The 23,603-nt window shown below is 48.5% G+C and overlaps 1 protein-coding gene and 2 long non-coding RNA genes across 13 annotated transcripts in view; 1 reads left to right on the plus strand and 2 right to left on the minus strand.

Moving 5' to 3' along the window:
* LOC135315900 (uncharacterized) overlaps positions 1-8,742 on the minus strand; it is a 30,674-nt gene extending 21,932 nt beyond the window's left edge. For 3 of the 11 annotated variants that reach the window (XR_010375385.1, XR_010375388.1, XR_010375386.1), the window contains exons 1-2: positions 1,298-2,005; positions 1,071-1,149 (exon numbers count right to left, since the gene is read on the minus strand). This is a non-coding gene — a long non-coding RNA (uncharacterized LOC135315900). The other 8 variants (XR_010375381.1, XR_010375380.1, XR_010375383.1 and 5 more) reach the window with 7 other exon arrangements.
* LOC135315901 (uncharacterized) lies at positions 2,030-5,619 on the plus strand. Its single transcript, XR_010375389.1, has 3 exons — positions 2,030-4,428; positions 4,592-4,753; positions 5,236-5,619. It is a non-coding gene; the product is annotated as an uncharacterized LOC135315901 (long non-coding RNA).
* Positions 8,743-18,542: 9,800 nt separating the features above from the next.
* On the minus strand, positions 18,543-23,247 carry TOB1 (transducer of ERBB2, 1). The gene is made up of 2 exons (XM_064466903.1): positions 22,983-23,247; positions 18,543-20,490 (listed from the first exon to the last, which is right to left on the minus strand). The coding sequence occupies exon 2, from the start codon at positions 20,351-20,353 to the stop codon at positions 19,376-19,378; it is 978 nt and encodes a 325-aa protein (XP_064322973.1). The 5' UTR covers positions 20,354-20,490; positions 22,983-23,247; the 3' UTR covers positions 18,543-19,375.
* Between the last annotated feature and the right edge of the window lie 356 nt (positions 23,248-23,603).

Below are 23,603 nucleotides of genomic sequence, written 5' to 3' on the forward strand. Positions count from 1 at the left end.
AGGCTAATAGGTACTTGCGTGTGGCTCCTGATCAGAAAATCCCTTTTGTGTTGCTCATGCACTCAGTTTTCCCTCCTGCGCCCTGGGGTGCATCTCTCAAGGTTGTCAGAAAGCTGGAAGGAAATGCCAGTATTTAAAGTTTGTATTAAATGTATGGCAGGAGCGAGAGGAAGGGAAGAGCCTGCTTGATTCCTCTCCTTGCACGGCAGCGGGCTAGGAAGGAGCGCAGGCACCTGTTTGAGGCTCCAGGGAAGAGCTGGGGGAAGGATGCCACCGCCAAAGCCACGCAGCCGCGGCCGGTGGCCACTGCCAAAGCTCTCCTCCGCATGGGGACACCAGAGAAGCAGCATTTCCTGCAGACGCCGGCCTCGGAAGCAGCAAGGGAGCAGAGCCACGTTAGCTGGGTCCGAGACCTGCAGGAGCTCGCCGGGGCTCAGGGAGGGATCTGACGGGCACTTCTGGGGAGGCAGGAGGACAGCGCAGAGCCGCTGGCACCGGCGCGGCGCGCCCACCTCCCAGTCTGGAGTGAAGATGAAAAGTGCAACACGTGAATCTGCAAACCCCGCGGCTAGAGCTCAGTGGAAACCATCCAGCGTATAGATCCAAAGATGAGTCACAGGTTATTGTGCAAACCGCCTGTGCAGCCCCGCTCTGTTAACAGGGGGACAAAATAGCAGCAAAAAAGTGATGGCACGCAGCTTCTGCACGGGGCCTGTATGAGCACGTCCAGATTACATATAAGGCCTGATGCATCATACAGCTGGCGGTGCAGGGCACGAGGGCCCGTGTTAGCACGCACAGAGCGATGGCTGCATGATTACTCAGATATAGGATCCTGCATCGCTGCAAAGCCCAGAGCAGCTGAGGTCAAAGGAAAGCGGAAATTGAGCGTGTTCTCATTGCAGGGTCTTGGGATGAGGTCAGGCAGACGTTTTTATGGGCAACCAGCTCCAGAACTAGGAGCAAATAGAGATGACACCATTGGAATATGATTCAGACGGCAAAGGTATTTAAGAGCTTAGTTCCCAGTTGTTTCAAAGGGAATTAGGGACCCCTGCAAGAATTACTACCTGGCCATGGGTCTCGGTTGCTGAGGGAGGTGGCTGTGACGAAGGTCATGGACGGCTTCAGCCCACACCTAATGGCTTCCTGCAAAGAGGAGGAGTAATTCAGCTGGCACCAAATCAGCACGTCGCACCACGAGACCCACTTCCCCCACCTGAAGCACCTCGCGCCCCAGTTTGCTGTAATTCCCGCAGCGCGCACGTGCTGTGGAATTCTCCGTGTCGATAATTACCAGGAGAGGATCGTGGCCAGGCTGGGTATCTACACCGAGGCTGGATGGAGCCAAGTTTCTGAAGGCACGGCCGTGAAAATGTCACCCTGAGCGAGAACTTCAAGTTTAGAGCCTGTGTTTTTACACCAAATATTTAGTGTTTTCCCCTTCGCTGGCACTGGTTACTGATTGACTACAAGTGACCTCCAACTGCCTTATTGATTTACAGCCGCTGTTAAGGACAAAAAATGAGCCCCACGTCCAGGATCTGAGAAACACTCTGAGTGGACGTTGCACAACTGAATAAATGTTCTGCCAGCGCTTTAAATCTTGAAAAAGAAAAAGAAAAAAAAGTCAGCTTGAGCTCCTGATCTACAATGCAAACACCAGCGGCATATGAAGATAACGCTGCAGCGCTAGCGGACATATCTATTAGCCAAAAAAGTGGCACAGCCTGTTTATTTCACAGCTATTTATGGCTGGGCAAATGATATGACATTCAGGTCTGAGAGTTTAGAAAGCGAATGGAAAGCCTTCCAAAGGCTGCTGTAGGGTTTGGGTTTCTAAGCCAGGAAACTCTCTGATTTCGGTGTTTTCCTCTGTGCACACCCCTGTTACCACCTCTGCTCTCAGCCAGCCCCGCACGGTGCCGGCCTGCGCTGGGTGCTCACCCATCCAACCGCTGACTCGTGAGCCCAGCCGCCACGGCTCGGAGGGTCTCCTCCAAACCTCGGGCTTGCTGAGCCACAGGAGCCCGTGGCCGCAGCAGCACCGACAACGGCAATGAGGGCAAAACCCAAAGGACGTGAATGTCCGTGCTTCAGGATTACGGCCAGTTTGGGGTGGGGACAAACCTCCTCCAGACCCCACTCTGGGGCATCTTGTACGACCCCCTGGAGCATGAGACAGTGGTGCTTACAGGATGCAAAGGTCCATGGGTCTTGTCCCACCTGGCAGTTCCTACCCCCTCTCTTTGCCCCAGCGACGGCTAGAAATTCAGGAGGAAAGGAGAAGGCTGGAGAAAAGAGGAAAAGATTCCTCTAGAGGGAGGAGAGGGAGCATTTTTTCACCTTAAACTGGCATGACAACATGGCAGTTGGACTGGCTTAACTGGCATAAAGGGGACCTACCCATAAAGGGGTTTATGCCTTCTCTTCCTCCTTCGCTCCGCTCCTAACACACCCAAACCAAGGGGGGTGTTGAAACACATGTAAAGGACAGCGTTTCCTCTACTGCTTGAAATAAATAGAAAAGCAACAGTAATAAATCTCCAGGATCAGATGGTATTCACCCAAGGGTAAAAGTGCTCACATAAAAACTGCTTAACCATTAACTGGAGTGGATAACCTTTGCTTCAGTCTGAGGCCGGACCAGAGGATGGAAGGTGGCAAACATGGGGCTAATTTTAGAGGATTACTGGGGGCTGGGCATGAAAACTCAGCAGGTCTGGTAGAAACTGTAGTGGAGGATAAAACTCACAGCTGAATGAGGAATATGATGTAAAGAGGAGGAGTGTGGACTTAACAGAGGGAAGCAATGCTCCGTAACTTTCTTTGAAGCAATCACGAGGACAGAGATGGTCCAGCTGATAAAGCTGACTTGGATCAAGGTCTTAGACAAGCTTCCTCACCCAAGGCTTTTAAAGACATTTAGCTGTCCTGCAGGGAGAGGTGAGGCAGTCTCTTGAGTCAACAACTGATTGAAACATCAGAAAGAAATGGTGAGACCGAAAGGTCAGTTTTCACAAGGAAGGGAAGTCATCGGCAGCGTCCCAGGGGAGCTGTGGAATGGCCTGGGCTGCTGGATGTAGACGGTCTGCGAGAGGGACGGGAGAGGCGGGCTCCAAAGGTGGTTGTTGAGATCAAGGTATTTAGGGCTGCAAAAACACAAGCTGACTGTGAGGAGCTGTAGAAGGGCACTGTAATACCAAGTGACAGGATGATAAAATAGCAGATGAAATGCAATATTGATTGCTATACACGGGGGAGAGAGCCTGAGCTGTGCACTCCTGTGACCTGGCTGATCCGCGCATGGCTCTGGCCAGGGCGGCCGGTCCGGCCTGCCTCTGGCGTGCAGGCAGCCCCCTGAGCGGATCCTGCACATGGCACCTCTCAGAACAGCACCAGCAGCTTGACAGCTTGCAACCCTCCCATTAACAAGCGCAAAAGCCTACGGTCAGCTTAAAAACCCAGCAGCTCTTGCACATCAAACACTTGCTGGTGGGGTTGGTTACTGCCTTGCTAAAAAAATGCTACTTGCTATTAGAGGCTTGCTCCTAAGATCACCAGATAAACGGCAGCCACATCCCAGCCCCATGAAGTCAAATCCTGCTAAAGTAGGAACATTACCTCCACCCGCCCCCACAAGCACTCCATGCTGCAGCAGGGCCACCAGCCACGGTCACAAACCCTTCCAGTGCCGGAGCCCTCAGTCTCTTAGAAGGTGTCCTGCAATTCCTGCCTCGACGGTGCTTGGGGAAGACACTGGCAATCACAACGCTCCGTCTGGAAACGACTCCAAGGTTGGCCTTGGCCGAGTCACTCCATGGCTGGGCAGAAAGCAAGGTGCAACCAGGCCGTTTCAGAGGTGGCTGTGGGGCAGAGGGGGTCCCACTGTCCTCAGCAGGACTCGCCGTATGAACAGGCAGGGTCACGTCCTCCATCCAGCAAGTCCAACATAGAATTGATTTACATGAGCCAAAACCAAGCACCCGCACCCAGCACAATTATTGCTCCCACCACGGCCCCGGCATGGAGGACCCAAGGTCTTCCTTACACAGTCACATCTTCCTAATTTTTGCCGTATTTGGGGTGCAAAGAAAACACACACACACACACCCCCCATCCCTCATCCCTGAAATGACGTCAAATCGTTGGAAATTGGGGCAGGAGCACCCAGCTACTCCCAGCGCCTGACACGAGATGGCGTGTGGCATCACGGTTTGGGGACCTCGCACTTATTTACATTGCATCTGCCTGGTTTATTTGCTTCTTAAGGTGAAGTATTCTCCAGTGGTGGTTAGCTTTGCCTGGCCCTACTTAACTGAACTGTTTCACAGACACTCAGTTGTAGAATTTAGATTTTTCTAAGGGGAAAGCCGCCCCCCCGAGCTGGATGGCTGCTTCTCGTGGGACCGATTTCATCTGTGCCTGGTTAGTAATACAGCAGGAGAGATTTTATGTTGGGGGTGGGGGGGGGTGGGGTGGGTAGAAGATATAATAGGGAGTGTGCTAGGCAATCAAATCCATTTCCAGAGCTGCAGGGAAAAGACACAATATATAATTTATTTGAGGCTTTTTCTCTCCCTGTTTGCAGATTGCACAGTTTCTAAATATATTGGTCCAGTAATTCAAAATTATTCATGAATCTCTTCAGTGAATAATACTTGACCTGCAGATCATCTGAAAAGTGAATATTGCAATCAAATTCTCCATTTCTGCTGTAATTCATCGTAGCTACCAGATGTATACTGCTCAGGTAATTAACTCAGGATGAAACTCAAATTGTATATTTGATTATAATATTTGCAATTCACAGTTTTGACTGTGTTGCTAGCTCCAAAAGTCATCTAATCAAGAGATGGGCAAAAGTATCTTATCTCTGACATAGTGAAATTGCTCCTTTTATCAGTTGGTTTGGCGTTTTGGCGAAGGAGCAGCCGTTCGCAGGCACGCGTGACCTGCGGTGCCGGAGGGGCACGGCAGGCTTGCACGGAGTCAGCAGAGAATAAACATAGATTGAAAGGAAAAAGGTAATGGCTTTCTCAGATCTACGCATCTAACGGGCGTGATAAGCAGGACTTAACACCAAAATCTCTGAATCTATTGGGTCTGTGATGGTGCTTTTCCCCTGAAAATGTTGGGAGTGGGGATGGGGTGGGCATTTTTCCCCTCAGCTGTCCAGCCCATGTCTGTGCACGGGGTTATTTACCATGTTTCTGTTCTGGGGCTGCCTGGAAGGGGGCCACGCTCTGCAAACAGGGATGGAGAGACGCTCCTCACCTGCGGAGAGCTTCCAGTCCGGACGGACGGGTGACGGGAGGGAGCGGGGGGTCCCTCGGTGCCACGGCCCGGCGGAGCATCCTTGGTCCCGGGCGAAGAGGCTGGAAGGGCCGAACCACTTTTCTGCAGTTGTTACATGTTGGGCTTTCGGTTACAGAAATATCCAAGCGGAGTGAGAACCCAAAGCGTTTGGCGATCATGAGACACATCTCCCAGCGTCACAGCTTTGGCTTTAAAATCTTCTTATTTCTTTTAAATAAATAAATTATTGGGTGTTTCAGCCATTCTTTTAGTTTGCCTTCAGAGGGCAGAGCCTTTCGGCGAGCACAGGTTTACGCTTTCCTTTGCCACCACCAGCATTAAACATATACTCTTTTTCTCACTTCTATTTGTGAATGGAAGTTTACGGTCTCACTTAGTCACAGAATCGCCGAAGCAGGCGCTTTCAGAGATCCACCAACCCCGACAAGACTCACAGGAGGGTCAGGAGGAGCAGTGTTGCCACCTAGGGACCTTCTGTGAGCTCTCAGAAAGGTGCTCTCCAAGATGGGATGCTCCGAGGCATTTCACTCGGGCCGTGGCTGTTTGCCTGCTCGCTGGAGGCGTGCTGGGTGGGAGGTGGGTTTTGGAGATGGTCTTTTGGGTTTGGCTTTTGTTCGCCTGCAAAATTATTAGCTCTTGTGGCTCAGCAATTTGTGCCAGCCCGAAATCCTGCCCCGCAGCCACCAGCTGCCTCATAAACACTGTCACCCAGCCCCTCCGTCGCGGGCTCCGGGAATATATTCATCCCGGGATGCACCTCTACACCTGTTACTTATTGATTCAATTTTTCATGTTTAGCTATAGAAGTTTTTCAGCAGACAACAATTGAAGGAGGATTTGCTGCTCCTACCCTGGCAGAAAGATTTACACATGAGCAAATGATTTGTAACAAATGCAGTGTAAGATAGATGGAGCTGCTTCTCTTGTTCACAAATTATTCACAGACTACGGGCTTGAAGAGGAAGAAATTTTTTCCTTGCTTTGTAAAATACACACACATGCTTTTTTTTTATTATTATTTATGACTGCTTTCACTGTAAAAAACACTCCTGAGGGCATCTTTTGCAGAATTATTGCAGCTCACAGGCTGTTTAGCTGGTAATCCGGAGAAAGGACAGGTTTGGGGTTCCCCCCCCCCACCTTTCTCCTGTTTTTTAATAATTGCCTTGATCAGTGAGACTTTTGTCACGGGTTTGAGCCTGCGGACATTACAAGGTCATAAAATTTAAGTTCTTGGCCTCCACTTTTCTCCCCGGTCTGCTCAAGGGAGCGTATCGCAGGAACAGCTCCTGGATTTTGCTGGGCGAGCGCAGCTCCTTAAATCAAGCTCCCGGGCAAACGCTCGCGGCCGACCATTTGAGATTGCGCTCTGCAAGCATTCCCGCGCGCGATGGAGAAAGTGCTGTTTCTAGAAAGGTGTCTGGCAAGAAGGAAGGCTTCTAGAGCCTCAGGTGCCACGACAGGAGGAAGCGGTAAATAGAAACAGGGACCCCTGACACCCTGAAGGGCTCAGAAAGATATTTCTAGGTAGGACCTTCGGAATCCTGCCTATATTCCGTATTTCCCATATAACGGACCAGTTTTATTTTTCTGGATAAAGCTTTCTTTTCCCTACTCCCATAGCTAGAATTAAAATCCATGTCCATGGACATGACAACGCTGAGTTGGGGCAGATCCTCCGCCCAGCTGCGCTACATTCATCTGCAATTTGGAGTTTTGCTTCTTGGCCAGCCAGGTAAGTGAAGCAGCTCCAAGCCTCGTTCTTGTGGTAGCTGCATCCTGCAGGAGTCACGCAGCCCTGTGAAACAGGCTAGTGCTACAGTCTGCCTTATAAAAGCTAACAGTTCATTAAAAAAAAAAAGATAAATATTATATTTTTGCCCTGAAGATCCACATGCTGCTAGGTGCTAACTAGGTCACTGTTCAAAGCCCTGCCTCCACGGCTCACGTGTTCCAGATGTGAGCGTGTGCGTCTACATTACGTATCGATTTGTGCAAATCATGTAACATATGTAAAACTCACTGGCCTGTGAGCTGAGCAAATACACAATTGGTCTGCGAATCCATTATTGGTAGGAGCAGATGGGTTGCTTGCTTAAATAAATGCATTTGCAAACTCCTCTAGGTCTGCTTTCAAAAACACCAGTTTGTTTATATAACATGGTGTCGCCGGGCTCCTACACTCTGCTCAGCAAACCTTCCCTGGCCTGGAGTTCAGGTGCTTTCGTTTTTGCGTAAAGAAAATCTGAACATGAATACGTTTTTGCAAACATAACTAAAAAAAAATAATAAATAAATTCCTCTTTTGATGAGTAAAGCGTTGTTTACGTTCATGCACTGTTAATTGGAAGCATCCATAACACGTCAGTCTGAGGCAGAGCAAAATAGACACAGGATAAAAATATCTACAATGACCTGGTCCTGCAACTGCTGAGTAATTTTATGCTCTGGAGCAGAAGTGCCTTGAACAAAATAATTTTATTCATTCCTTCTGGAGCTGCACCGAGGGGACGGCCGGAGTTAGCAAGAGCGGGGGGGGGGAAATAAAAAGATACGTTTTCCCTTATTCTGCTGTTGTGTCCTCAGCTGACGAAAAAAGTCAATGGGCTGGGGAAAGGCACATTTGTTTGCGCTGTGGCTGCTTGGGTGGGCGTTGCTCGTTCACCTGGGGGAGCCCATTTCCACCCAGCACAGCCCTCCGTCCTGGCTCGACAGGGCCAGCTCTCTCACCGCCATACAGCCTGCAACCTGCCACCGCGCCCCAGGCGCCCGGGAGACCTTCTGCTGGAGGGGAGGAGGAGGAGGAGGAGGAGGAGGAGGAGGAGGAGGAGGAGAGCATGCTCACGTGGCTCATCAGCTGCCTGCGCAAAACCAAGCTGGTGCTTTCAGCCCCGTTCCCGCAGCACAGTCGCGGAGAGCACACGCACGGCGGGCTCTCAATGGCCACCTTTGTTGGCAGCCACAGGCAGGAGCACGCCGGCTGCTGACGTGGCACCCGCCTCTGTCACCTTGCCCTGTCCCCTGGCCCGGCCGCCGCAGGGGGCTGGACGGGGAGAGAGCCCTTCGGCCGCAAGCAGGGGCTCAGACCACCTCCTTCCTAATTTTTATGTTCGCTTTTACGTCTTAAAATAAAAAAGAAAACCAAACAAGGAAGAGAGCCCAGCAGAGGAGGGAGGAGGTGGAGGCGTTTCCCCTTCAATAGTCCCTTCCTCTTTCTTCAGTTCCATATTTCCCCCCTTGCACTTTCTTCCCCCACCTGTTGAAAACGTGGTTACCACAACACAATGACAGAAAAGCTGCAATTCTAACGTGTGAAGCTGTTACCATTTTAAACGATTGCTTTAAAACAAAAACAGCCCAGAGGAAGACAGCGTTCCCCCGCTCTGCTCTGCCACCGCAGAACCCAGCGCCGCCGACCGCCCCGCTCCCCGCGCCGGCGCTTCTCGGCAGACGCGCTCCCACCCCAGCAAAAGTCAGTGTTTACATTTGTCACAATTATTTTTAGTGCATCCTGGACCCAGCCGTGCCTCAACCCAGCCTCGTGGGCCAATTGCCACGTTGAAAAGCTCCTCCCAGCAAATGTTACTCCATTTCTGGAAGGACCGAGGAAAGAAGAATCCCTAAGTGGGTCCTGGCAGGAGCCGGCTGCAGGGTCCCCGTTTCACCAGTCCTTCAGGTTCTTCCAGTTCACGACAACAGCAGCGCACAGCGAAGGCATTCGCTCTGCAAGTGGCCTCCCAGTACCTGACCTCTGTAAAGGCAAACGACCCCCCCAGCACCAAAGCGCCCAGCACAGCCCCCTCACCCTGGGCTGGCTGCACCGCAGAGGACCAGCAGGATAAATCCACCGAGGTTTGGTGGGCTTTTGGGGACTGCTTCTAAGAGGACTTAAAAGCATTACGAGTAATAGCGACCGATTTCCAATTTTCCTTCTTTTCGTCTCGACGGCTTGTCCCCATACCGCTGGAATGCCACTGAGTGTTGCAAACCGATTAACACCTTCGCTGTGGGCACTGCACAGCCCGGGTCTCTCCCAGAAAGATTTGTGCCCCCGCCTACGTTAAGCGACAGTCGCTGCCATTTAGTCCTACTCAGCATCAGCTCCCTTGAAAACATCCCCACAGAGCAGCTGTCCCCAGTTTAAGCACATCCCGATCACACAGAGGATACTGAACGGTTGAAAAGTAAGTAATACTTTCTCATTTCCCATGATGTGGGAATTATGGGCCATTTCAGAGGAGAATAAGGCCAACCTTCATGGTGCCAAAGTCCACGGCTCACCTTGTCCTCAGCTCAAGGACAGGGACAGCGATACAACACGGGGCTTTTCTAAGGATGAAAGTCTGTTGATGGCTGGGAGGTGCTTTATGGCAGCAGCCGTACTGTACCCCAGGGTCACCCAGAGCGCTCAGGCGAGAAGGAAACCTCACAGCACCTCGGCAAGGTGCAGAAATGGGGTTATACCTTGTGCTGGCGGGAACAGAGGCCCGGAGAAATGGGAACTGCTGCTGGAAGCCAGGAGCAGGTGAGCACGGTGAGCAGGTCATATCCTTTCATTCCCTGCTCTCCACGGCATGACTTATCAAGTGGTTATGGAAAAAACCAACCAAGTGAAGAAAGAAATAACTGGCTAGAGGTCATACAGCCCGAGCTCCCCTTTGTCTTTCAGCCTGCCCAGATAAATGTCATTATGGGAAAGGCTGGAGATTGGGTGCAGCCCTCAAGTTCAGGAGCTCTAATGGGGAGTGAAAGAAAAGGCTCTGGATGAAGATAACTGCAGCAGTTATGTGACTAATCCCAACATCTACGGACATTTTCCCCTCTGCCTGGAAGAATTATGTGATCCTAAACATCCTTAAGGAAAACAACCCCATTCTGGCTAGCAGATGACTAACTGCTTGCAAATAATACAGATATCTTTTTATATATGACAAAAGACCAAAATATCCAAGATGACAGTGCCCCACAGAAGTGACTCAAAGCCGGGCACTCGAGCACAGCTAGCTCTTTCCAAAAAGCAACTGGTAACTGGACAACGCAAGACCTGGCCTCAGCGCTCCCAGCCAGAATGAGCCTTTTGTTCGAGCAAATGCAAATGTCAGGAGAGGGAAGGGGCCAGTTGCCACCCCGCAGCAATGCCCCTGGCGGCAGGGTCAGGCCGGGCAGCCTCAGATCTCTCCGGAAAACAGGCAAAGCCAAAACCCTAGCTCTAAATATTCTGACTTTAGGAGAAAGTCATCTCAAAGTCAGTCTCTCAGATGATCCCCGTCTCCGCTTACATATCACTCATTTTCTAATTCCGTCAGGCAGACGTTTAAGTATGTGGAGTCCGTTTGTGCTGGCATCAAAAAGCCAAACTCACTGGAGATCTCAGACCAAAATGTATCTCAAAATGCATTATTAGCCGCATACTACCCACAGCACATATGTGGAGAGGAAAAGTTCAGTGATTGTTAAAGGCAAAAATCTGTCCTGCGCACTTCAGGTTTCCCTCCCCAGTTACCTCCGTTGCAGGTGAACAGGATCATCCTCCTCCCATCCACCGTCATTTTCTGAGCCTCGGTGGGCACGGTGGCAGAGCCCAGTGAGCGGGACTGTTTCAACAGCAGCAGCAGAGGCCATGGAAATCAGCCTGGGAAGGACTTTGGGATGCTGCAGAGAAGGAAGGGGATAAAGTATGTGATATTGCTGCCACAGGATTGTTTACCAGATTTAAGAGTCCTGTGTTGCCATTGACAATTAACTATAGACCAGCACAGGAACATCGTTCTCTACTATAAGTACGTATATTTTTAGATAAATATGTTCCACAAATGTTTTGTAAAATAAACTTTTTTGCCTAAAGCATCTACTTCTCCTCAAGCCTCCAGCGATACAGCATAAACCATGTTACTAATAACAATTGTTCCTGCATTTGTTTCTTGAATATAGATCACAAAATGCACAGTTTATTTGGGAGTGTCTGAATACTCTTCTATTTCTGCCCTTCTCATTCAACCCCGTAGAGTAAAACAGGCAACTGTGAGTCCGGAGAGGGACACGGCCCTGCCCTGAAGAGATTACAGTCTCCATCAGATAATACACCACAAATTATACATGGCGAGGCACAGACCTCAGTCGAGCAGAATGGGGAGAATGGCTTGGTTTGGGAAAGAAACTAAGAAAAGCAACTCTAAAGGAACACTGAAGGAAAACAGAGAGAAAAGTCAGGAAGGGGGAAACCTAGGAATTTAAAAGAATAAAGAAGGTAAGAGGGAGTTTGTACAGCAGGACACTGAAAAAAGGGCTGATTTGTAAAGGTGAGATCCAGACCCTAAATTTAACCGACCTCCTGATGTCTGACTTTGGGCAGGTACGCTGCTCCAAATACCGAATTCTTCAAACCACAGAGACACCAAGAAAAATATGAAAGACAACTTTACTGACCTCCAAAAGTTCATCACCCCCAAATGCATGCCATCTACTGAGGCGATCATCTAGTCAGCCTCGCCCACAGGTCTCTGGTGTCACCAGCAGCTTCACTTGCCTCCCGCCAGCCACTGCCCCACGGCACGCTTGGGGACAGCGAGGCGATCTCAGACAAGGTGGGAACGGACGGCTTGTGGACGGAGCAGCTCCACCACGTGATGCCTACGCTTCCTCCCGTTAACTGGGCTAGCGGAGTACCTCCCGTAGTAGCTCATCAAGGCTAAGCCGTCGTTTGTAGACTCAGCTGAGCAGGAACAAGCACAGTGGTGCACAGCTGTAGCAAGGACAGTGCAAGACGTAAGTGAGGCAAGGGCAGGGAGTGGGGACACCGTTTATTAGGTCAGCTGGTGTACTTGGAAAAACTAGACGTGCTTGCCGGCGCATAAGGCTTCCTTAGGTCTGAAATAGAAGCAATAACCTTAGAGCTAAATACAGGTTGAGAATAATTGTTCTGAGTTAAACTTCATTATATTAATGAATTAGGCAATTTGAGAGAAAGGATGATTGGTTCCTGTTGATCAAAGGGAGGATACTAGCCAGAGGACAGCTGAAAATGTCATTTATGGCACAAAGAGAGGGTGAGAGAGACAGGAATAATTATTGCCTAGGGATGGCTGGTGGTAGCAAAAATTATAATGTAATATGCAATCAATACCTGTGTGATTTTCATATCCTAGAGTCAGGAATTTTAGTACTCGGATTGTCTTTTGAAGCAGTTTTGGAGACCTTCCTTGAAGGTCAGGAGTGAGAGGTCAGAGACGCGGTGGATGATCTCTTACCGAGTGTTTCTGTCCTTCATCAGTTTGTACCAGTTAATCTGCGTTGGTTGCCTGCAGTTGTTGCCACCAGACTGTCACATCTGCGATGCAGACTGCACAGACAGGAGGGTGGTGGGAGATCTCAGTCCTTCTGTATCACTTAGAAATCTGATTCCATTAAGCAGCTGTGGTTAATTGCCTACGCTTAGGAGCTCATCACTATCCCTTAGACATTTGGTTTCCTGAGAAGTGCCAGTCCCAGGGAACCTGTGATTTCCTAAGGATCTGAATTGTCACCTTAAAATTAAGTTCTTAGTGGACTTGTAGAGAAAAGCTAGAACATTCTGAAATCTATTTAAGTCTATACCCAGAAGATAAATTAATACGGTGCAAGGCTGGTTATTATTTACGATTACCTCATGATTTCTAAAATATTCTTGGAGACTTGAATCACAGCTTCTCAAGTGATTTGGTTTGGCAATACCGAAGAGAGTTTTAAGGACAGCACTAACAGTCTAGAAGGCACAAACGGAGAGAGCTGTTACGTGTTACTTAAAAATGGACTATCAATTGATCTCAAGTAAAATACGACCTATGGCTCAAAGCAGTTAATAAATATGAGATTCACAAATACCTGCAAAGTAGGTAACTGCCCCAGGTGTTAACGTTTTCAACGGTATTGAGGAATTTTGCACTCTTCCCACTAAATTGCTAACGGAGGTGCTGCACATACCTGACCAACCCTGAGGGACCCAGACAGACCAAGAGCCCGTTGGCTTCAAAAACACGTTACAGTTATCTGCAACGTCTGAGACTCAGCAGGGAGTTAAAGGCTCAAGTATTGGCTTAAAAACACCAAAACTACTCTTGACAGGGCTGAAGCAACCTGCTGAAGACGGGCAGTTCGTAGCACAGCCGGTGGCAGAACCCAGCAGCCCTGTCTGTGCTGGCACACGGGATGCTTAACCTTACGGTCTAATGAAAATCAAAGGGGAATTTCTTTGAGTTTGTAAAATCTGGATGCGAGTCTAATTTTGACCAGCAGCAACTTCAGAGAGTAGGCTGGTGAAAATTTTCACATGATTTTTACTGGAGGAATATATACTTCCATATCTAAAGAAACACCCACAGAAATTCTTTTACAGAATCACAATAGTCAGTATGTGAGATCTCACTGCTCCGGAGGCCTTCTGCTCCGATGGTGGATGAATCAGACTCTATATACCATGGACAATGAGAATCAAGTGCTTTGCTTTTACATGCATGCCTTATTTCAAAATTTAAAGGTCATCTAATACACGTTAAGTGAACTGAACAACGCAGGAGGCTCTCAAAGGCCACAGAGACTAAAGGCAATAAAAGGAGGGAACGGTAGGTCAGCCTCAGAAGATGTTCCTGTGGCATACAGAAATTGGATCAAGTTCCTTATTGACAGCAAAAAGACAGCAACAGCCAGCTAACGGCTGACACTTGCTAACAGTGAATTTCAGTGGAGACAGAGGAGGAAACCAGCCCAGAAAAGGGCAGCGAGTTGCCCAGAGTCAGATCTGGAACGCGGGGTGCCCGAGTTGTCGTCTGTTACAGTATGTTCTTCACTAACCTGCCACCTCCCATTTCCATCAACGTGACTAAAACCTCTCCGGCTGCCCCGTTACTGGATGAGGCTGCCCAAGCAGCAAATCCACTCAGTTTCATGAGATTGTGAGCATCTAAGGTTATCTTTAACTATATTCTGACATTCAGTAGTTCTTTACGCCATGTCTTTAGAGAGAGGTCAAGCCAAGCAAGCCTTGGCTACGAGGGAGAGGGTACCTTCTGGGGGGTAGAGCCTCGCGTGCTGAGGTCTCCCATAGCACAGCGGTTCCTGGCATTGAGCAACTTACGAGATGAGGTCAGAGAGAAGTGGGGTCTGGGTGAAGAGGAGAGCGGCGTGACAGCCCGGTGCAGCAGAGCAAGTAGCGAGAGGCAGGGAGCAAAGCGAGCAACGCACAAGCTGGTCCTTCTGAGGACGCTGTGGGGGAGGCAGCAAAGACAAGGGAAGGGGTTACGGGTGTAGCAGGGAATGAGTATCTTCTGCCAAGTGAAAAAGGTGGGTTTCCGGGTCTGTTTTTAATTGCATTACCCAGCCCTGTTGATATAACCTCCTCAAAGAAGCTCGCGGGGCACTAAACAATAATTAAGGCACTACATTCCCCGAGTCCTCTTTTGTTTTACGCTACGGGTAAGCTCGAAGCTAAGGGGAAAAGGGAATGCAGCGCAACGAGCTCCATGAGGGCACAGAGCTGCCAGGCTGTTTAAACGTAATGGTGTCTCAGCTCTCGGAGGAGGAGAGGATCTCCGATTTCAGGCCTCTGAAGTGCTAAATTACCAAATGAAAACTGCAGCCAGTTCCACCAAAACTGCAGCCATCAATACTCCAGATTGTTTTCAACAAACAAAAGTTGACAGAACAAAGGATGGGGGTTGAGGGATGTCTGCACTGTACGCCAAGGTTTGTCTAAAAATATTTTACACCTGCTATTCGTTCCGCACACTGATCGTATTTTGTCTATGAGGTAGCAAACTCATAGTGCCAAAGGGAATGTGGTTTATGTTCCCGAGTCTTAATGCTTTTTCCCTTCTGTAAGGCAAAACTCCTTACTACCACCGCTAAAATAAAGCCAGGAGGACAAAAGTCATACGCGCACTGCCACGGTAACAGTTTAACCGCTCCTCTCGCTGATCTTGGGAAACAATCCCTTCGGCAGGGTTTTACAGCTCTGGCACTTCGATTTAGCCAACTTTTTATGCAGCTCATGAGAGGAATGCAGCCAACACTGTGCACTCAATTTAAATCAACTTGCTGATGATATAAAAAAGAGTGCTGAACCGCCGGTTTGCTTCATCTGCTCCAAAACTACCAACACAAACTCCGAGGTATTTATTCCTGAAACGTTAATAGAACAGTCTGGGGCATCAGATCAGTAAATGAACTCTGGTTTGATGCCACGCCGGTCCAAAGAGCTGATTTAACAACTAGTTGTTTGGTTACCTGATATTTCAGCAATGCAGCGGGGCTGTGCGCTGCTAACAGGGTTTTGCACGCTGCAGTACGGCGGGAGCACAGGGCGCAGACAGCTGGGCACACGGCCGGGCTGTAGCTGGGCGATCACCTGCCGCGGCTGTCTGCAGCAAGAGGTCGTACACGCGGTGTTTGAAGCTTTCTAATTGTGCATGGTGAAGAGGAGGGATGGATCTTTCTGTGGCTTACGCCCAGCCCTCCATTTGTATGAATTATGGGAGCTTAGTTGAAGTTAAGAGAACTACAAAAACTTGTACTCACCAAGACTCCAGCGCCAGGCCGGCCTGTGCCCTCCGATTGCCATCGCAGCGGAGACCTTTGAGAGCACGATGCGGCAAGGAAGCACTACGTATTGTAAGAACTCCACCCGTGAGCCAGCTCTCCTTTGCAGAAATAATCGCATCGATTTAATTTGGGTGACCGCTACTAGACTTCTGATCAAGAGTAACGCCTGTGGTCTACCCACAGAACAAGTGCAGGACAGATCGTAGCTGCCCGCGGAGCCCTCTCTACCCTGCCACGCCAAGATGCCTCTGAGCTGGTTTCACAGATCTCGGGTTACGATTTTCAGAAGTTACCGACTTGTGCTGAATTGAGCAAGCCTTACAGATGGAAGTGCTTTTAACTTGTGCTTGGGCAGGGACTTTGAGTGAAGACACAGGATGCACCAAGCGGCACTGAGGGGGACGCGTACTTAGGGTTTTACCCTTTTCTTCACTGTAAATTAAAGACATTTTCCGAGGTTTAACTTACACGGGCAATTTTAAGGAAGTAAATTGCATGTTCACAAGAGAAAATACAAAAGAACTTGCGCAACTGAGCAAACCCTTCCTTTTTCCCCTTCGCTCCTTTTTAGGTCCTTTCTCTCAGAGCAAATGCACTTACCTGACAGCACGGCTCGAGAGCAGAATACTGGGCGCGTGCAAATTAAACCAGAGATTGACTTGGCACTCATTTAGAACGGAATGTGGCAATGTAAATGTTTGATTTAACAAATTTGGTACCGAACTTCAGCAGAAGGTAAATAAATGGGTGAAGTAGACTGAACAGAAAGCACACATCTTTAATTTCTGTCAGGAGTAAGAGAAAACATTAAAAATCTTCCCATTTGCATTCCTTGAGAACACCGGAGGCTCGCTCTGCAGATTGTCTCCTTGCAGAGCACCACGAACAACCCCTGCTTATTAAAATCTTTATATTAAAAGGTGGTGCGACAAACAACCTTGCTCCCAGAGACTCTTCCGTGCTGCAAACCACTGCCCTTCATACGTGGAGCTGGTTACAGTGGAAGTGAACAATCAGCATGGGAAGAGGATAAGCTCGATGACCTTTAAGACACATGATCTCAGTTTAAACCATAGGAATAGAAATATCACAGAACACACAGAATAGTCTCCCCTGGCAGTTTAGGTATTATTATTGTACCGTAAATACTAAAACTGTAGTAAATCTTGAAGTCTAGGTATACAAATAGAAATAATACACACAGCTAACAGCCTCCATTTTTCAGTAACTGATCCAGTATTTCTTATTTTTTTCTAATTCCTTTTTAAAGCAAAATCATCCACTTAAAATTAGATACCAAATGATGCACTTTAAAGTACAGTTCTGTCCACTGATGTGCCGTTAGTGGAAAGATAAACCAGATGGCAAACTCAATAAAAAGGAGCCAGTTAAAAACAGACAGATGAACGCCTCAAAAAACAGTCGCTCCGTTATTGCTTTTGAATTGGTTGTCATGGCATTAGAAATTGATACCACTGACAGCGTCACACCTCCACCCCGTCCGTTCCTTCACGGCCTCTGTCCAAGGCAAAGATCTCACACTGGTGATGAAAAACACCCTCTTCCTTACAGCATGAGGCTATTTCCACCAAAACTCCGCTCGTGCCAAACTGGGGGCGGACGCCTGCATGGAATTTACACCTTTTGTAAAACCAAGCAGGAAAAGACTGATCTTCAGTCTCAAGATCCAGTTTCAGAACACTGAGGTTCAGCTAATTTTAATCCTGCACTCCTTGCGTAGCTTAGCGCTCAGCATCGTGAGCCAAAGGACGACCCACTTAGCACCTATCTTCTCTTCGTACAACTGGAACTGCCACGGAAAATAAGTTGGTTTGTTAGATTTACAGATTGAAGCAGCAAGTTTCTCCTTCCCTTGGCAGTGCCCCTCAGCAAGGTACACCGTTCACCGAGCAGACGGAGAAGAGTAAGGGATGCAACTTTGGAAGAGCCCTTGAAAAGCCAAGTCATTTTGTCAGCCTCTGAATTCTTTCTCCTCCCACTCACATTCACGTTTTGAAAATCTAGCAAGTTAAAATTGGTAAAATCCCCTAAAATAAAAACCTTAGATTGTCACACTGTAGTTGCATTACATTTCTCTTTTTAATAGAGCATATAAAATGAAGGTTTACAATGGGTTTAGTAAACTGCAAATTAGCGGTTTTATTCAGTCTAGTTTCTGCGCTAGTCACCCCTCGTACAGAAACAGAACGCTGATGCATTGGTCCAGGACCCCTCAAGGGAGTAGTTCAAATCCATCCCGATGCCACGGAAAGTGGATTTCATTGAATCACCTGAGCCTCTTCTAGATACATCCTACCGCACAATAACTCAACATTCACACAGCTTATGGTCTCAACTGTCAAGGAAAAAGAATAAAATTACCTTCTGACTTCAGTGAGCTGCGGTTATGGCAAACAAGTGAAAGTTTGCTCAAATAATTGTAGGCAAGGACTTAATCAGGCTACGTGCTTTGTCAGTAGTATTTTAGGTAAAGCAACCCATTATTGTGGTGCATCAATACAGCAACCCTTTCCATCGCTCCTTTGTGATGCACTGAGTCAGACTTTTTTGCATCATTAGCACTGACAACACAATAAACGCAGCGCTCTGATCTTCAGCAGAACTGTAAAAACACAGACCACAACAGTCAATTAATTTTAAAGAATTTTAATACAAACTTAATATAAACTATTTCAGTCCCTCTTAACATGTAAGACACTGACTCAAAATACTTTTATACCTTTTTTCAAGTATTGCACAATGTAGGTACAAAATTAATATTTACGATTACATTTTCTTCCATAATATATAGCAAAAATCTTTAAACTTTTAACAGAAAATACAATTTGTGTTTCTTTTGAAAAAAGCAAATATTTCGTACATTTTAATTCCACCACTAAGGAATATTCTGTACACAACTTTTTTATTTTTTTTTTTTAGAATTGATGTCTTTAAGATGGATATCTTACAATTTCAGTAAAAAAAATACAACATGAAGCTGCTGCAGCTGTCACAGATCACTGTAGTAAAAAGATATAAATGCAATACCATGTTGTAGAAACAATATATATACTCTGATATTTTACAAACTTTGTACTAAATTAAATTATACAATTAGAAAAAGACCAATAAACCCACCTATTAGTGCCAATTTTTTTAATATATATATACATATACGTTTGGGTACATATATATATACACACACAAAAAAAATTAGCCATGTCCTTGCTATATCTTAAATACTGTAAGAGGCCATATTTTGAGAGTATATTTTTGTAATGTACAGTCAGTATAAAATAATTTTGTGCTTGGTTGGCAAATGAAAAAAAATGATGCATGTTGTATTTATCTAACCAAGCTTGAATGTATTCATACTACAAGCCTTAAAAAAAATCTCAAGAGGTGGAAAAAAAGATACACCCTTGGGTACGTGCATTTTAACTTGTACAATAGTATTTACTTGTATTTCACTTTCGGTTTATTTTTAGTTAGCCATAACTGGCTGGAATTGCTGGTTAGAATACTGCATGTTGTTTAAACTAAAATTCAAGCCATCCACAAAAGACTTCTCATTCAGACCTCCATAGGCTGCAAACATATCAAAGGCATTACTGTACTGGAGAGGACCGAGGTTAAGGGGGCTGTCACCAGGAAAGATGCTACTGGTACTACCTTGACCCTGCATGTTGGGGAAAATGAACTCCTTTGCGTTAGGAGAAAGGGCAGAAGTCTTCTGCTGTTGTTGTTGCTGCTGCTGACTGCCTAAGCCAAGCCCGTAGAGAGAGTGCATGGAGGAGGAAAGGGCTTTCTGCTTCAACAGGTCATTGACATTCAAGCCAAGGTTGGTGGGAGAGGTGCGGGCGACCTTGTTGCCACGGCCGCTATTCTTCATTTTGGTCGAGCCAAACTTGGTGGCAGCAAATGTGGCAGTGGTGAAGGTTAAAGGCTGAGTGGAGCGGGGCATGAAAGTTGGGCTCACAGCAGCAGAGTGACCAAAGGGAGGAGAAGGAGAACTAGACACTGAAGATGCTGGGTCACTAATTGGCATGAACACCTGGGCCTCTGGGTTAAAGCTGTTCTTGATCTCCTTATCCAACTCACATCCATTTTCATTATCATCCACATAAAGCACTTTCACTGGTCCCTTTTCACCGATTTGGTATGAAACCTCAAATGGGTCAATCCAAACACTAAGATCCTGAGGCAAGTTGCCACGAACATCATCAATGTCCAAACCACTCTCTTTGGATGCTTGTTCTATGACCGGGTCCACTTTCTCCCCTATATGTATACATCTAAACCCTGATCCTTTGTATGGCTTTTCTGGATACCAGTGCCCTTCATACTTCTTCTTAAGAAGTCTTTCAAGCTCTTCACCAAAAATGTTGACACGTCGTCTGGGAAGCTTATTGTACAAATATGAAATAATAAAATTGAGTGCTACTTGGATTTCAAGCTGCATAGCTGCTATGCCACAAAGTTATAAGTCTGTTTCAAAACCCGAAGAAGAAAGTGTTCAAGATGCCACAGGGAAACAAACTTTCATTCAAAGTGCTGATTCTAGTTGATTATTATCCTTCACCTTGAGTGCTCTTGTTCCTTTAAGAAAACACAAAAGCAAACACATCCAAATAAGGAAAGGGTAAGATCAAGCTCCAAGGCCTATTCTTTCAGCTTCACTTTCTGTATAAAACAGGTTACTTTAAGCCAAAAAATGTGCATCGAGCTATTTACGTCCATGCCTGCGGAAGGTGAGGATGTCGACGATGTTCAGTATGACTTACAAACAGTACTGCAGAAGATGCACCAGGCGTGTGTTTACACGTAAGGCACGGGGCATTTCAAAATCACACGAGCTTGCCGTTTAGTTATTCACAAAGCAGCAAGGATAATTTTTAAAACATCACAGAACTGCCAGGCCTGTCAAAGGTTCAATTACCAACCCGTATTCGGATGATTTATAGTACTCAGCTGCAAAATTTAGCACCAGAACATTAATTTAGCTTGAAAGGTCTTAGTCCAAGGGTCATTTATAATTTTAAAGTTTGCAAGCATATTGGCTGCACTGTAAGCTACAGAATTCTAAAAAAAAATATTAACGGTTGCTTTAGAAGATTTCACGCAAATAACTAAAATTATGCAACATTTAAAGCCCAAGCAAATCATCCGCATAAACTGGGCACCGGCAAAACTGTGCTAACCGAAGAGAAAATGTCCGCTGTACATATACAACAATTCTTCCTCGGAATAGCTAAAGTGATAATGCAGCCAATGCATGCAAAATAGATGCATGTATCTTCTGTCACAAGGGTGGCAATGACCCTGAAATTATTACATTAATTCATAAATCCTACCCTTTCTACAAAATAGTCTGTATTATCAGATACCATATATTAATATATACTATATTCATATATTGCATTGTCTATAGTCCAGATTTCAAAAAGTTACTAGAGCCAACAGGGCTTCTGACAGCCTCAAAAGCGATCGCTTCCCCCCTTCTCCATGACTCCATTTTATATTTAATATAAAATATGGTCGCCACTCCTTCACAAAGGACAAAAGAGAAATCAGCTAAAGTTAGAGAAGGGACAAGAATCAAGCATTAGCACACGTACTGCTAAAGAAAATTCTGCAGTACCTCAGCATAAAGGTGCTCACCCACAGGAGACACCTTTGTTCAAAAAGTTCCAACGAAACAAAATACGTATTTCTTGGCTCAAGTTAAACGCCCAGCGAGAATTTCAATTAACAGCGTGCTTTTCTGCACTGCATCACTAGGAACGAAATTTAGTGTAGCTGTCACTGAAGATTAGAGAAATCAAAGTCAGTGTCAAAATCCTTTAACAATATGAATACGATGCTTTTTTTAAATTATTATTTCTTGCTCCAAATAATCTCCTTTTAAAGTCTGGAACCCTATTTCCAAGCCGCTCGCGTTCTCCCCAACATGGTATGGGAATAGTTTGAAAGCTTGCACGATAAGGCGACCTTTAAACGTTTGCTGGATCAGCACTGGGTGGGGATAAGGAAAAGATCAAGGGCAAACAGAAGGTATTTACAAAAGGTACACAATCGGTACAGAAGGGCTGATTGGGTGGTTAAAAGGGGCATTTAAAAAATGATTTATTAATCCATCTGTTTTGTTTCCCTTCCTCTGTGTCCTTTAGGAATTAAATGATCCTTTCAAGGCGCACCGGGCAGACGCTATACTTTTTTTTTTTTTAAGCCCCAAAACCGGTCCGCGGTAACAAGCAGCTGATCAAACAAATCAGCCTGATCATTTCAAACTTTTTTTTTTTTTCCCCAATCTAACGAGGACAGCGTTCCGCGGGCGCCGGGCCCCGCAGCCGCTCCCGCAGCGGAGCCGGGCTGCAGGCAGAGCCCGGCGCGGCGTGGGCAGTTACATAAGCAGCCCGTCGGCTCTCATTAGGTTTCTGCTCACAGCCCTGGGAGCTCCGGCAACAGCAGCAGGAGGAGGAAGAGCATTTTCTGAGCCCGTGATGAAGAGGAGGAAGGGGGATGACTGGCGGGGCGGGGGGTGCCAGGCCCCTCTCCTCAGCGGCGCCCCGCTCGCGGCCGGGTGCCGGGGAAGGGCAGCCGGCGCTGCCCGCGGAGGCCCGGCGCGGGCAGCCGCGATTAGTCAGCCGGGAACGCTCACTCCTCCCGTTCGGGGGCCGCCTTGGGAGGGACCCCCGCCTCCCTCCCGGCAGACCGGCTCCCCCCCCCAAGCCCCCGCGCCCTCCTTCTGCGCCCCCACCCCCATCCCCCCCCCCCGCCCCCGGCCCTGCCCCTCCCCGCCGGGCCGTGACCGCCGCGGCACCCCGGCCCGCCCGCCTCACGGCCGGGACGTGCCCACCCCGGCCCGCCCGCCTCACGGCCGGGGCCGCCTCAGCCGCCGGGGCCGGGCGGTGGCTGCCCCGGGTCCCCCCTCACGGGGGCCGCGCCCGCCTCAGCCCCCCGCCTGAGGGGCCGGGCGGTGGCTGCCTCAGCGCCCCCTCCCCCCCACCCCCCCACCCCCCCCGCCGCCGTCAGCCCTGGGCCTGCCGCCGCCCGCACACCCCGCCCTGCCCTCGGCGAGCCGTACTCACCCGGGTGGGTGTGCGGGGGTAGTGCAAACAATCCCGGCGGGGGTGTGAGTGCGGGGGGCGGGGAGCGGCTCAGCACCCGACCCCCATCTCCGAGAGCCGGCTCCCTCGGCGCGGATGGGAGGGGAGAGGAAAGAGAGAAGAAAAAAAAAAAAAAAAGGGAGGGGGGAGGGTTGGAAAAAAAAAGGGGGGGGAGGGAAAGGGGGGGAGGGCTGCGCTGCTCACACCCCCACGACCGGCGCGCTCCGCCGCCGCAGCCGGGCTCCTTCTGCTCCTGCCTCGCCGCCCGACGCGCCCCTATATATCGCCTCTCTTGCCCCGCCCACACGCCTCGCCCCACCCACACGCCCCGCCCGGCCGCGCCCACCAACCCCGCCCTCCAGTGGCTAGCGTCCGGCCTGACCCCGCCCACCGCCGGCCAGGCTCCGCCCCACCCGGCGCGGGGCCCTCTGCTGCTTCCCCTTCCCCCACCCCGGCGTGGAGGGGCCGATCTTACGTCAGCTGGCTCCTCACCTCACAACACCGTTGCGTCACTGCCTACGTCAAACGCGGCCCTCGCGCCCCTCATCTCCGCAGGGAAGGGGGGGAGGGAGCCCGCGCTAGAACTACATCTCCCATGACCGC

Source organism: Phalacrocorax carbo, chromosome 16, assembly GCF_963921805.1.
Source record: "Phalacrocorax carbo chromosome 16, bPhaCar2.1, whole genome shotgun sequence".
Taxonomy (NCBI): Eukaryota; Metazoa; Chordata; class Aves; order Suliformes; family Phalacrocoracidae; genus Phalacrocorax; species Phalacrocorax carbo.

Bases quoted from the DNA above. Each gene is read 5' to 3' on its own strand.
- TOB1 (XM_064466903.1), bottom strand. From the start codon at position 20,353: ATGCAGCTTGAAATCCAAGTAGCACTCAATTTTATTATTTCATATTTG.